The 14,735-nt window shown below is 46.1% G+C and overlaps 1 protein-coding gene across 5 annotated transcripts in view; it reads left to right on the forward strand.

The window, feature by feature from the left end:
• The first annotated feature begins 1,169 nt into the window (after positions 1–1,169).
• Positions 1,170–14,735, forward strand: part of LOC149309446 (exocyst complex component 3-like) — a 67,186-nt gene continuing 53,620 nt past the window's right edge. Inside the window, exons 1-3 of one of the 5 annotated variants that reach the window (XM_089532477.1) lie at positions 1,170–1,323; positions 8,248–8,371; positions 10,899–11,089. In XM_089532477.1, the coding sequence (XP_089388603.1) occupies positions 10,946–11,089 (144 nt within the window). In that variant the 5' untranslated portion in view covers positions 1,170–1,323; positions 8,248–8,371; positions 10,899–10,945. Of the gene's footprint in view, positions 1,324–1,351; positions 1,556–2,086; positions 2,360–8,247; positions 8,372–10,898; positions 11,090–14,735 lie in introns of those variants that run through there. The other 4 variants (XM_089532474.1, XM_089532478.1, XM_089532476.1 and 1 more) reach the window with 4 other exon arrangements.

Consider the following 14,735-nt stretch of genomic DNA (forward strand, 5'->3'; position numbering starts at 1 on the left):
GAAAAGACGGATTTTAGCCCGAATCTCGATGGCCCGCGCTAAGGGACATTTCCTTGTGCAAGCCTCGACATGGATTGTGAAAGAATTGGGCCCAATATGAACTTCACGTGGAAGAATCAATTTCAAAACTGGTTTAAAAGGTAATGTGAATGGCCCCAAAGTGGAATATTTCTGCAGTGTGGACGCAGTGGGTGATCTAGTCTTAGCTGATTAGAGTAAATGTCCCCCAAAGGACCTGGGTGTATGGAGAGTGATCCTGTAGGTAATTTGGACCCAAATCATTTAGAACTTCAAAGGTCATAACCAACATTTTGTGCCTTCCCTTGAATTGGCAGCCAGTGGAGTGATTTTAAGGTTGGGTGGTAGCTAGTCAGGCTCGTAGAAAAAAATAAACATGTGGTCACAGAAACTTATTTTGGTCCAAAACACAATGCAGAAATAATCCAGTTTGAGACCACTTTAATTGTCCTTGCTTGGTGCTAGGGAATTCTGGGAACTGTAGTTTTATTGTAGCACCTGAGCTCTCTGACAGAAAAGGCTAAATGTCTCACACAAGTACAGTTCCCAGAATTCCCTAGCATTGAGTCAGGGCACTTAAAGTGGTCTCAAACTGGATTATTTCTGCAGTGCGTTTTGGACCTTTATTACTTTGGCTTTTTAAACATTTTTTTCCACAGCAGGTCCATGATTATTTTCAAGTGAAATGTGTCAGGGCAACAGAAAAAGAAATCTTACAGTCATGATAGTCCTACAGTTTAAGTATCTTTGAAATGTAAAACCTCAGAAACGTATGCAAACGTTTCCCTGTGTTTTTTTTGTAAATCAGAGCTGACAAACTGCATATTACTTGTTCAGAAGTAATCAGGCCTAGTGTAGAGAGAGCTGCATGGTTGGGCTGGAGGAAAAATTAACTGTCTTTCACAAGTGAAATACACCATCTTCAATTTCTTTCTCCTGTTTGCCTGATGAAGAAGCCAATGTGACTTCGAAAGTTTGCAACATGTAATTGTGCATTTTGGTTGCTCCAGTAAAAGTATAATTGTTTGGATGTTATTGGGTTTGGTATGAGGCCAATTACCTTGCTACCCCGGGTGTTTTTTCACAACTGAATGTAATACACAGGGCTGCCTGAAGGGGGCGTTGAAGGCCATGACGCCTGAAGGCTGTCACTGAGGTGATCACAAGAGGATAAGGAACACTGAGGCGTCCAGAAGAATTGGGGTGAGGAAGATGGATGAGCGCCCATTTTTGACAGGAAACCCGACTTCAGTCCGTTTGAATAATACTGGAAGGAGAACATGGCCGACCAGAAGATGCAAACAAGTACGATAACGTTAAGCGCATGCGTAGTTCGCCCTTGAGCGGTTCCTGCTGGATGAGGATGAGGAAGCGCAGGCGCCGCTGGAGTCTTGCTTTGTTAATGCAATGCGACGCAGGCGCGTTTCAAAGGCACCTGTCAGAGCCTTCCGGAGGCGGTACCTGTGTCCCAGGTAAGCCCAAGGCCAGAGCCGGGAGGCTGCCTCCTCTGCCAGAGAACTCGGCCTCAAGCGGAAAGGTAGGTAATGCGCGCCCTCAGAACAAACAAACATTCAGGGGAGGGCAGGCAGACATGGGAGCTGAGGCTGCCCCAGAGGGATATGGGAGGGGCTGTGGGTGGCACTGGAGCCAGATATAACCCGGTTTGGCCCCGCTTTAACTCAGAGCGGAGCCCGACAACAAACTACAACTCCCAGAATTCCATAGCCTTGAGCCAGATAAGAGTTAAAGCGGGGCCAAACCGGGTTAGTGCCTTTTCTTTGGGGGTGAATGGAGGCTTTTGCAAAAACTGTTTTTCTGTTTTCTGAGCTCGCTCTTTCTATGTCACGGACGTGAATCAAACTAGAACTCCGCACTAGACTCCTACAGCGCTGCTATTCCACTTTAACTGCTCTGGTTGCCTCCTGTTGCATGCTGGGATATGCAGTTTAAGGAGGGGCCTTTAAAATTCTCAGCCAGAGAGCTCATAGGCCTCACTGAACTACAAACCCCAGAATGCAACAGGAGGCAGCCAGAGCAGTCGAAGTGGAGCTATAAGAGGGCTAGTGCGGTAATGTGGAAAGGCAGGGCCCGAGATTCTTTCGGCCCCTGAGCAAGAGGAGGAGCGGAGGGCGAAGGGGCGGGATGCTGACCGGGCGCCATTTTGACACAAGAAGCCGGCTCCTGCCGTCCTGTCTCTGGCCGATCCCAAGGCCTCTGGGGACCCTCCAGTGGCCCCTTGGCCGGGCTGTGAGGGAGCTCCGGCGCCCGCTTTCCGCCCGGCCCCTGAGGGAGTGGCTGCGTCAGTGGGCCACGTTGAAGCTTCCTTTCTCCTTCCTAAAATGTAACCCTTTCTTCTTCTTCTGATTATTATTATTATTATTATTATTATTATTATGTTTAAAACATTCAGGGGTAGTTGTGTTGGCCATTTAACAAATACAAACAAAACTCCGTCAGTGATACCTTTAATTGAGCAACCCAAATGCACACTATACTTGTTGCGATCTTTCGAAGCCATGGAGTTGGTAATATTATAGTTCTTTGCATCCCACTTTTCCCCCCAGAACTGGGACTCAGAGCAGTTTCACAATATTAAAAGAATGCAATTAAAAAGGTAGAAAAGAGGTGCCTTAAAAAGGAATTAAATTATTGCAGTGTTAAAATGGATAGCTGTTAAAAGAATAGAACACATTTTTCAAAGATAAAACTGTATAACACATTTTACAATAAAACAACATTTCCCTTTTGAGTTTGCAGATCCTGTGGAAGAGGTCCTTTCCCCTTTTATCTAGCTGGATTGAAGCAGTATCTGTTAACACCCCCACTTTCACTGACGCTTCCCCTCTCCCTGGCCAGCATCCTCCCTGTGGGAAGGGAGGGCATTTGAGAGGAGGGCTAATGACAGGAACTAACTTTGGTCAGCTGGAGTCGAACATAAAGAAGCCATAGCCATGCACAAAAGTGCAAGTAACATGATTAACAATAAGTAAAATATTATATAATGTTATAAAATCAGAATGCCTGTATCAGACCCTGGTCAGAATTACAGGTTTCTCTCATTTCTTTGGCCACTATATGAATTCTGTATTCACACCTACCCCCTCTTCCAACTCTTTGATTCTATGATTCTAACCCTCTGTCCAAATATCAACAGTATAAATCAAATCAAATCCATCTGAAGGGTCAGGTTCAGTCCCAGGTATTTCAAGCTGGAAAGAATGTCGCCCAGAACCTTGGTCTGTGAAGCGATGATGATAAAGCGTGTAACAGGCATCAAGAATAAGTAGCTTGAAACTAGACAGACTCACAATTTCCTTCCAAACTGAGGTTTCTTTTAAAACAGTCCATTTGCAGATGGTGAAAGATCTGGAAACCATACCCTATAAGGAGAGACTTATGGAGCTGGGTATGTTTAGCCTGGAGAAGGTTAAGGGAACACATGATATTTGAAGGGATGTCATATTGAGCTTGTTTTCTGTTGCTTCAGAGACTACGACATGGAGCAATGGATGCAAACTATAGGAAAAGAGATTCCACCTCAACATTAGGAAGAACCTCTTGACAGTAGAGCTGTTCAGGAGTGGAACACACTCCCTCAGTGTGTGTTGGAGTCTCCTTCTTTGGAGGTTTTCAAACACAAGCTACATGGTTATTTGTGGGGGGGGGGGGGTTGCTTTGGAAATGGGATGGACATGATGGCCCTTGAGATCTCTTTCAACTATATGATTCTATGTTCTTTCCTATAAGTGTAAGAACATTGGTGCTGCCATTTTTCAGACATCTGAAAAGCCTCATTCTTTGTACAATCATTTGAACTTAAGTGTATTAATTTGGGGGGCTTAAGCATGCCAAATTCTGCTCAGATTTAGACAGTGAGAGATGCAATTGGATATGGAACTATGAGTGACAGTGTGTAGGAGTTCACATTTCAAAAATACTGTTTTGCAATGTAGGGTTTGAATACTTATATGTTCTTATTATATGTTCAAATGTAGCATTTACAGAAGTATTCAAACCAAAGGCAAAATGATATACACCTGTAAAAGTCAAAAGTCATTGTTACCAACTTATCTCCATGTATAACTGTTTATTGGCTATTTCTTTCTTTACTGGGGCTGCTAATGGGGACAAAAAAGAGAGTAAAATCATGGTATCATTTTACATCACCTTTCTTTCGGAATCTGCTTAATCTCTTAGCAGCCTTTAACATGGTAAGCTGCCCAATTTTGTTAGACCACTTGGAAAATCTAGTTGAAATTCAAGAAATAACCACAAGATGGAAAAATGAATTACAAACATGGTGCAGATTTGTTCTTTGTTGCCCCAGAGGGTAGGGCCAGATCTAATGGTTTAAAGTTACAGGAGGATAGATTTTGATTGAACATTAGACGCAACATCTTTACAGTAAGAATGGTTTGTTAATGGATCCAGTTACCTAGAGTAGGGCCTCTTTCTTTTGAGGTCTTCAAAAGAGGCTTATGTGTGAGGGATGCTGTAGCTGGATTTCTTCATTGGGGAGGAAGTTGGAATCAATGGACTTAACAGGCCACTTCCAACTCTATAATTCCATGATGGTTTGACATGAAATATACAGGATTTTTGTTTAAATATATTTCTGCAGTGCAGAAATTGGAAGGGAGAAAGTCATAGAATCATAGGCGCTTTACAGACCGCCTGAAAAGGGCAGTCTCCCACCGCCCTCATTTGTTGCGCGAGGGAGCTGCAGCGACCAAACCGCGCGGTTCCCTCATGCTACAAAAAGAAGCTGCAAAATGCAGCTTCTTTTTGCAGCGCCATTATGACACTGCAAAGCGCCATTGGCGCACTTGAAGCATCATAATGGCGCCGAGATGTGCAGACGCTAAGCGTCTGCTACATCAAAATGGCAGTGCCCCTGTAGAATGGGTGCCGCCATTTTGTACGTGCTCGGCACGTACTAGGGTTAGGGGCCTCCCGAAGGACGCCCCTTCCTAACCCTAGTACGTGCCGAGCATGTACTTTTTGGTGGTGTGTAACCCGCCATAGAGTTGGAAAAGACCACAAAGGCCATCCAGTCCAACCCCATGCCATACAGGAAATCACAATCAAAGCATTCCTTACAGATGGCCATCCAGCCTCTGTTTAAAGACCTCCAAAGAAGGAGACTCCACCACACTCCGAGGGAGTTTGTTCCACTGTCGAACAGCCCTTACTGTCAGGAAGTTCCTCCTAATGTTGAGGTGGAATCTCTTTTCCTGTAACTTGCATCCATTGTTCTGAGTCCTGTTCTCTGGAAAAGCAGAAAACAAGCTTGCTCCATCTTCAGTGTGACACCCCTTCAAATACTTAAACAGGGCTATCATGTCACCTCTTAACCATTTCTTCTCCAGGCTAAACATACTTAGCTCCCTAAGTCTTTCCTCATAAGGCATAGTTTCCAGACCCTTCACCATTTGATGGTCCTCCTCTGGACACTCTCCAACTTGTCAACATCCTTTTTTGAATTGTGGTGTCCAGAACTGGACACAGTATTCCAGGTGAGGCCTGAGCAAAGCAGAATAGAGTGGCACTATTATTCCCTTGATCTAGACCAGGGGTAGGCAACCTGCGGCCCATGGGCCGGATGCAGCCCGGCGAGGCCTTGGGACCGGCCCCAGCCCGGTCCTGCCGCCGATTGCCGCCGGGACCTTTGGCCTCTTGCGTGCAGGGGCAAGGGGGGCAATTGTCTATAGACGCCTCAGAAACATTCATTTATATTAACATTTTTTTAAAAATCAGCAAAATTTTTTGCGTGTCCTCCACGTTTTTAAAAAAAAAAGTGTCCACCATTTGAAAATGTTATCCTACATTTGTCCCGGTTTATTTATTTATTTAAATTTTTAAAAATTATTTAATTATTTATTTTTTGGCTTCGGCCCCCCAGTTGTCTGAGGGACAGCAACCCAGCCCCCGGCTCAAAACGGTTGCCTACCCCTGATCTAGACACTATACTTTTATTGATACAGCCTAAAATTGCATTGGCCTTTTTAGCTGCTGCATCACACTGTTGACTCATGTTCAATTTGTGGTCTACTTGGATTCCTAGATCTCTTTCACATGTAGTCTCGTTCAGCCAGGTGTCCCCCATCCTATATTTGTTCATTTCAATTTTTCTGCCTACTATGTATACTCATGCATAAGTCTACAAAGCTGGCCCCTCCTTATTTATCAACTCTTCTTTCTCCTCATCTTCCCACCCATGCCTTCTGTTCTGGTAGTCAATGTCTGGTGTCTCAGCCTAGAATTTTCACTGCCCTGGATTTGTTCCTTTTCAATTGCTGCCCCTCACTCCTGGAACCTCCTTCCCCCACAAACACGGGTCATCACTTCTTTAACCAGTTTCAAAACTGAGTTGAAGACCATCCTGTTCAGAGAAGTGTTCCCAGGCATTGCATGACTATTACAGTGCGTCCTTGGTATACGTGGGGGATCCGTTCCGGACCCCCCCGCGTATACCAAATTCCGTGTATGCTCAAGTCCCGTTGTCCCCAATGGCGGCGCGCGTGCACGCGCGCCGCCATTGGGGACAACTTCCCTCCCTCCCCTCTCCTCCCCCCAACTCTTTCCTTCCCTCCCTCCCTCCCTCCTTACTTACCTTTTCGTCGCCGGGGGGCCCCGTCGCTGCTGCCGCCGCCGCCGCCACCACCACCGCGTCAGCCGGAGCCGGGGGGAAGGCCGGGTGGGGGTTTTGGAGGCCAAGAAGCCTCCAGCCTGCCACCCGGCCCTTCTGTGGCGGCGGCAGCGGCGGCAGCGGAGCACCAGCGCCAGAGGCCTCTTCGGCCCCCACTCCGCCGCCGCCTCCGCCAGCACCTCTCTGCAAGGGCCGGGGGGTGGGCTGGAGGCCTCTTGGTCTCCAGTCCGCCACTCGGCCCCTGCATCGAGGTGCAGGCGCCGGCGGAGTGGGGGCCGAAGAGGCCCCAGGCGCTCGGCCTCCTCCTCCTCCTCCTCGCCGCGGCGCCGCCACGGCTGACGGGGGAAAGGCCGGGCGCTGCTCCTGGAGTCCTCCAGGAGCAGAGCCTGGCCTTTCCCCCGTCAGCCGTGGCGACGGAGGGGAGGCCTCTGGCGCTGGTCCTCCAGCGCCAGAGGCCTTCCCTCCGCACCTACAGCCAGGGGAAAGGCGGTGGTGGCGGCGGCGGCAGCAGCGACGGGGCCCCCCGGCGACGAAAAGGTAAGTAAGGAGGGAGGGAGAGAGGGAAGGAAGGAAAGAGTTGGGGGGAGGGAGGGAAGTTGTCCCCAATGGCGCGCCGCCATTGGGGACAAAATCCCCGGATTTGCCATGCGCGCGCGCCGCCATTGGGGACAAAATCCCCGGATTTGCCATGCGCGTATGCTTAAATCCGCGCATGGCAAATCCGCGTATAACGAGGACCTACTGTATTTGTTATTTGACATTTTTAATTTGTTGCCTGCCTTACTTTATTGAACCCTTTCCTGTATTGTTATGTATTATTTATATGTATTGTGCTATTATTTCTTAGATTGTACACCATGGGCATGTTTATCTATTTTATTTTTTGTATGTACAGCGCTGTGTAAATCTACAGCGCTATATAAATAAAGCATAATAATAATAGTCAAAAATTATCCCAAAAACCTTGGGTAAATTTATCCTTGGGGTAATGTAAGTACCGTACTTCAACTCTTATCAAAAAGGGACCATCCCCTTCTCTGTCGGAAAAGGTGAGAGCTAAGTCTGTCCCTGGAGCACCTAAAAGAGCACCAATGCCCTCTGTGCTCTCTGCCATGGCACCACTTCTGACCTTTTTGAATGCCTGGGCAGAAAAATTTTGGCATTGACAACTCTTTCATGCTTCTCCTCAAAGGAACACTAAGAGGAATCAAGCTTTGAAGGATGTTAATAAGACATTTGTGTATGTTTGTCAGTTTTTCCTGGGTTAAAATCATGCAAAGTTACATTACATTAAAATTAAAGGCTATAAACTGCTAATATAGTCTCTCTCTTTTTTTTTTTTTGCTTTGCCTTTTCATCCTTTTAACATGTGTTCATTTTCTTAGCCCTTCCTGTGCTTTGATGTCTCCCCCACACATTGCACAGCCATGATTTATTATAGTTCCCTCCTCATCCAGCCAGTCTTTAGGACAAACAATTAGCTTGCCAGAATTGTGTAAGTTCTTTGGTCTCATTTTCCTTGGCTTGGTCCTTTACATTCTTTGTTACATGCTCCTATGTTTTATCCTTGACTTATCCAGGAATTTATCAAAATCCAAAATCTGCTTTTGACTTATACATGAGGTCCAAAAACCTGTCCTTGACTTATATGTGAGGTCGACTTTCTGAATATTTGATATTCTGTTCCAGGAAGACATCATCCAGGTACTCAGTCTGACAAAGGTTACTTGTATTTAATACACCTAAATCCTGACTGACCCTAATTAACTCTCTCATATTACTGACACTGACAAAGAGACCCTCTCTGACTCAAATCCGAACAAACTCATCTGAGTTTAACTACTGTAATCTCTTTGCTAACATTTTTGACTCTAACTGACTTATACACACCAACCTTTTAAAAATACCATTTAAACCATGGGTAGGCAACCTTTTTGAGCCGGGGGCTGGGTTGGTGTCCCCCAGACAACCGGGGGGGGGGGGGAGGCGAAGCCAAAAAATAAATAATTAAATAATATAGGACAACATTTTCAAATGTAGGACACATTTTCTAAAAATGGAGGACACGCAAAAAAAATTGTTGCTTTTTAAAAAATGTTAATATAAATGCATGTTTCTTAGGCATGATCAAAATGGAGGACATTTGGGCATTATTCCTAGGCAAATGGCAGAAATGTACTTCCTTTTCTGGCCTATCCCCCTCCCCCCATTCCAAACAGCACATTTGGGCATTGAACATGGCTTTACTTAAGATGGCCTCTTGCATATTTCAGAGGCTTATTGCATAACCAAACTCTTTGGGTTTCACACTGAACATGGGTTCACATGGCTATGCATATTGAACATGTCAAGGTGGTTTCACAGTTCTTGCACCAAGTGTACTTCTCAGAAGTGTGTACTTGGTCATGGGACTTTGGTTTTTCTTCACTGCGCATGAGTTTGTAAAAATCACAGCAATTTACATTGGCCTTGCCTCAGAGGCTTTCTGATATCAATATCACCATTAAAGAACCAAAAATATACAGAAAAGGCACTTTGGAAAGTCACACTCTGTTGGCTTCAGAAACAGTGCGTGCATACCTCTCAAGCTGACTCATATCATCATCATCATCATCACACTATCACTGTCAAAACAAGGGAGACTTGTTAGCATTAAAAGCACCCAAAACACACTTTGGAAGGTGACACTCTCTCGGCTTAAGAAACAGTGCCTGCATGCCTCTCAAGCTGACTCATATCATCATCATCATCATCACCACACTATCACTGTCAAAACAAGGGAGACTTGTTAGCATTAAAGCACCCAAAACACACTTTGGAAGGTGACACTCTCTCGGCTTCTGAAACAGTGCCTGCATGCCTCTCAAGCTGACTCATATCATCATCATCATCATCACACTATCACTGTCAAAACAAGGGAGACTTGTTAGCATTAAAAGCACCCAAAACACACTTTGGAAGGTGACACTCTCTCGGCTTAAGAAACAGTGCCTGCATGCCTCTCAAGCTGACTCATATCATCATCATCATCATCACCACACTATCACTGTCAAAACAAGGGAGACTTGTTAGCATTAAAGCACCCAAAACACACTTTGGAAGGTGACACTCTCTCGGCTTCTGAAACAGTGCCTGCATGCCTCTCAAGCTGACTCATATCATCATCATCATCACCACACTATCACTGTCAAAACAAGGGAGACTTGTTAGCATTAAAAGCACCCAAAACACACTTTGGAAGGTGACACTCTCTCAGCTTCTGAAACAGTGCCTGCATGCCTCTCAAGCTGACTCATATCATCATCATCATCATACTATCATTGTCAAAGCAAGGGAGACTTGTTAGCACTTAAAGCACACAAAATAAAATTAAAAAAACCTTGATGCCTCTGGCCACTCACCACCTCCTCCTTCTGCTCCCCCTCCTCCTCTTCCTCCTCCTCCTCCTTCTCCTCCCCCCTCCTCTCCTCCTCCTCTTCCTTCTTCTCCTCCCCCTCCTCCTCTTCCTTCTCTTCTTCCTCCTCTTCCTTCTACTCCTCCGCCCTCCTCCTCTTCTTCCTCTTCCTTCTTCTCCTCCCCCTCTTCCTCTTCCTTCTCCTCTTCCTCCCCTTCCTTCTTCTCCTCCCCCCTCCTCCATGCACCACGCGGCCTGGGGGCGGGGCAGAGGAGAAGGAGGGGGGCCGCGCGGGGCTTCCCCCTTTGCCTCCTCTGCCCCAGGCCGTGGGGCCCTCCTCTTCCTCCTCTGCGCGGTGGAGGGGGAGGAGGGCAGCGCGGTCGCGCGGCCCAGGTGGAGGAGGAGGAGACAGCGGCGGCGGGACCAGGCTGGGGCCGGTCCTGCCGCCTCTGCGGGCCGCATCCGGCCCACAGGCCGGGGGTTGCCGACCCCTGATTTAAACGCTCAGTCAATCACCAGTCGCCACCAACATTCTTAACTCATAACCATTTTTGTTGTTAGCTGCCTTCAAGTAACTTCAATTTATGGTGACTGTACTTCCCTCTGCTTTACCAGGTGTTGCCATCTTTTCTAGTGAGTCATGTCTTCTCATGATGTTTCCAAAATATACTAGCCTCAGTTTAGTAATTTTGACCTCTAAGGAGGGTTTAGGCTTGATTTGCTCTAGGACCCTTTGAAACCACATCTTGAATTGATTTTCTGTTGGATTTATTCAGTTTATAAGTAATCTCTGAAGAAAAATGGTTGTCTAAATATTTTATTATTCTATTCCTGCAGTATTCCTTAAATATGTGTATATCTACATTCTAAGACTCTAATCTAAAATGGAAGAGACTGGTAGAGAGGCAGTTGCAACAGCTGTACAGAGGGTGGCTGGGATGCTTCAGCGACCAGACCAGCTGGATAAAGTGGAACAATATCGTCGAAGGGAAGCACGTAAGAAGGCTTCGGTGGAAGCTAGACTGAAGGTATTCAACCTTAATACTAAGCTTATACACAGCAATAAATGAATCTTTTCCATTTAATGTGTTTTAAGGCCTTTACATGTTCACTCTACCTCTAAAATGCCAGGAAACAGTAGACGTTAAGGACCTTAATGGGGACATTATTTAGGCATTATAGAAATTGTATGTTATCTCATGCAATAGCTGGTTCAGCTTTACTTCCTTGGAAGTGGAAGGCTGTGAGTAATTGCCTGGTGGAAACAAGGCTTGCTTGGTCAAAGTAATGACTTTTTTAACCAATAGGACTATTTGTCAGCATCCAACCCCACTCCCATCATCCCACTGTTTCCTCTTAGCTTGGCTGCATTCCTTACAAGGAGCGAGCAGAAGGAGAAGGACAGAGTCTTCTCCTCCACTTTTACTTCTTGTAGAAAGTATCTCCTTTACCATTTGGGGAAATCAACAGAATCCTGAGGGACCTTAAAGGATACTGATGTCAGTTTCTACATGTTCTGATGAATTTATTTAGACTTACACCTAGGTAAGCAGGAATAAGTTGATGAGGCCAAACCTTTTAAGGGCAAAGCCTGCTTTATCAGATACTGATGGGTTTTAACCTGTGAAAAGTTATTCTACAATGTATCTGATATTCTTTTTATTTATTTATTTATTTATTTATTATAAATTTTATTTAGAATATACACATAAAGAAAGAAATAGATAAGAAAACATAAAACAGGCATATCATATTATGATTCACAACCTGTACAAGTAACACACATACCTATTTACATAAGATAATCGATATCATTGTCCTTCTACTTCCTTTACAATTGGGTATTCCCATGTCTTGTAAAATAACTGTTTACTCCTTATATTTAATTTTACACTTAACTGTTCCCATGTTAATATTTAAATTATCAAGTATCATCCAAAGGTTTTTTGTTAATTAACTTAAATATTGTCACCTTTTCCTTCAAATGTTTTAAGACAACTCCATTCCCCTTCTATTTGATTTTTTGCTTTCCTTCTTAGTAAGGCAGATACTATGTCCATATTTCTTGCTTCGTATATTTTAATCAACCAGTCTTCAATAGCACACGAAACCATATACACTGGTGCCTCGGGTTACGAAATTAATTCGTTCCGCCATTCCTTTCGTAACCCGAAAATTTCGTAACCCGAAACACTTTTTCCATTGAAAATAACTAATGCGTTCTATGACCTCAGACTGAACCTGCAAGTGAAAACAAAGGTACAATAGAGGCCTATTAAGCTAAGTACCCTACAATACAATGTAATGCAAAGTTGCCTGAGGCACTAAAGAGCTTAAGAATGACTTGCAGGTCCATTCTAAAGTTTCTAAAGGATAAAGAAAAAAAGTTTTTGACTTATCTTTGCTGGTCCTGGCATCTCAGAGTGAGGCAGGAGGAGGAGGAGGAGGAGGGGGTGGCAGCCAAAAAACCAAATTTAAACCAATTTAACCAATTCAACCAATTTAACCAATTCAACCAATTTAACCAATTCAACCAATTTAACAAAGTTAACCATTTTAACAACATTTTTTTTAAAAAATTTGGTGTTTTTTTTAAGGGTCATCACCACCTTTGCCCTTCTTGGATGACGGTTCTCCCTCTTTTGTGAAGAACTGGTCCAAGGATGTCTGCTTTTGCCGGGCCTTAAGCAGGTTCCTAAAATGGCTAAGGCAGACATTATCAAAATGGGCAATGGCATGGCTGGTTAACACCTTCTCAGGGTGATGCTTCTCAACATAAGAAGACACATTGTGGAATTGCCGCAAAATGTCTTTAATTTCTGCCGTTGGCAAAAATGCCCCCGCCGCCTCCTCCTCCTGGCCCCTGTCAAAATGGAGCACGTCCTCATCCACGGCCGAGTGTTGCATGGCTGCCAAGGCCTTCAGGTCCTCTGTTGTGAGGTCCTCACTGTGCTCCTCAATGAGTTCCTCCACGTCCTCGTCGTCCACGTCAAGTCCCAGGGACCTTGCGATGGAGACAATCTCAGTCACCTCTTCTTCACCTGGCTCAGCACCCTCGGTCTGTGACCCTTCCAAGGAAGAAGCATCAGGCCACAGCTTCCTCCACGCAGCAATCAGGTTGCACCTGGTGATCTCCTGCCAGGCCAAGTCCACCATCTTCAAGCACACGACGATATCAAAATGCTGCTTCCAGAACTCTCGCAGGGTCAGCTGTGTGCTCTCCGTTACATCAAAACACCGCTTGAAGAGGTGCTTGGTGTAGATCTTTTTGAAGTTGGCAATGACCTGCTGGTCCATGGGTTGCAAGAGGGAGGTCGTGTTGGGCGGCAGAAACTGGACCTTGATGAAGGAGAACTCAGCAAGGATGTCCTTTTCCAGGCCAGGCGGGTGCGCAGGAGCATTGTCCAAGAGGAGGAGGCACTTCAAGGGCAAATCCTCTTCCTCCAGGTACCGCTTCACAGTCAGGGCGAAGACACTGTTGATCCACTCCACGAAAAGGAGGCGTGTGACCCATGCGCGGCCATTGGAACGCCACATCACTGGCAACCTGTCCTTTTGAATGTTGTGTGTCTTGAAGGCCCTTGGATTTTCCGAGTGGTACACCAACAGGGGCTTGATCTTACAGTCCCCGCTGGCATTCGCACACAACGCAAGTGTGAAGCGGTCCTTCATAGGCTTGTGGCCTGGCAATCTCCTCTCCTCCTGGGTGATGTAGGTGCGGCGAGGCATCTTCTTCCAGAAGAGGCCCGTCTCGTCGCAATTGAACACTTGCTACGGGACGTAGCCTTCCTCCTCCACCATGGCCTTGAACTCGATGACAAATGCTTCGGCGGCCTGGTGGTCTGCGCTGGACGCCTCGCCGTGACGGACGACAGAGTGGATCCCGGTCCTCCTTTTGAACCTTTCAAACCAGCCACGTGAGGCTTTGAATTTCGGGGTGGCTGGCTCCTCCTGGGAAGAAGTTCCTTCGCCTGCCTCCTTGCTGGCCAGGTCTTCAAAAATGGTGGTGCCCTTCTCACAGATGACCGAGGTGGTCACAGTGTCCCCGGCTCGCTCCTTTTCTTTAATCCAGAGGAGCAGCAGGCGCTCCATCTCCTCGTGCTTTGGTGTCCTCTGCTTGGCAATCGTAGTCACGCCTTTCGCAGGAGCCACAACGGCTCTGATGGCCTCCTTCTGCTTGAGGACAGTGCCAATTGTCGAAGGGTTTCTTCCATACTCCTTGGCAATGTCCACCAAGCGCACGCCCCTCTCATGCTTGGCGATGATTTCCTTCTTGTCCTCCAAGGACAAGGGAGCCCTCTTCTTTTTGTCACCGCCGCTTTTATCTGTGGCTTTCTTGGGAGCCATAGCTCAAGCCTAAAAAGGACAAAAGGCACAGGCACTGAGCAAAAGCCACAATTGGAAACCACCCCCACCCCCAAGGTCACACTCTGTGGCCCACATCAAATCAAGGCCAAACATGCAAAACTCTCACCCCACACTTTGAAAACATCACAGCCATGACCAAAGCACCCCAGAACCCAAACCCAAAGGCCAAAACCCCCAAATCTGAAAATGCAACCCCAAAGTCACACTCTCTGGCCCGCATCAAATCAAGGCCAAACATGCAAAACTCACATCCCACACTCTCAAATCATCACAGCCATGACCAAACCACCCCAGAACCCAAACTCA

Source organism: Sceloporus occidentalis, unplaced genomic scaffold (assembly GCF_023333645.1).
Source record: "Sceloporus occidentalis isolate IW3139 unplaced genomic scaffold, rSceOcc1.0.p SCAF_7, whole genome shotgun sequence".
Lineage (NCBI taxonomy): Eukaryota > Metazoa > Chordata > Lepidosauria > Squamata > Phrynosomatidae > Sceloporus > Sceloporus occidentalis.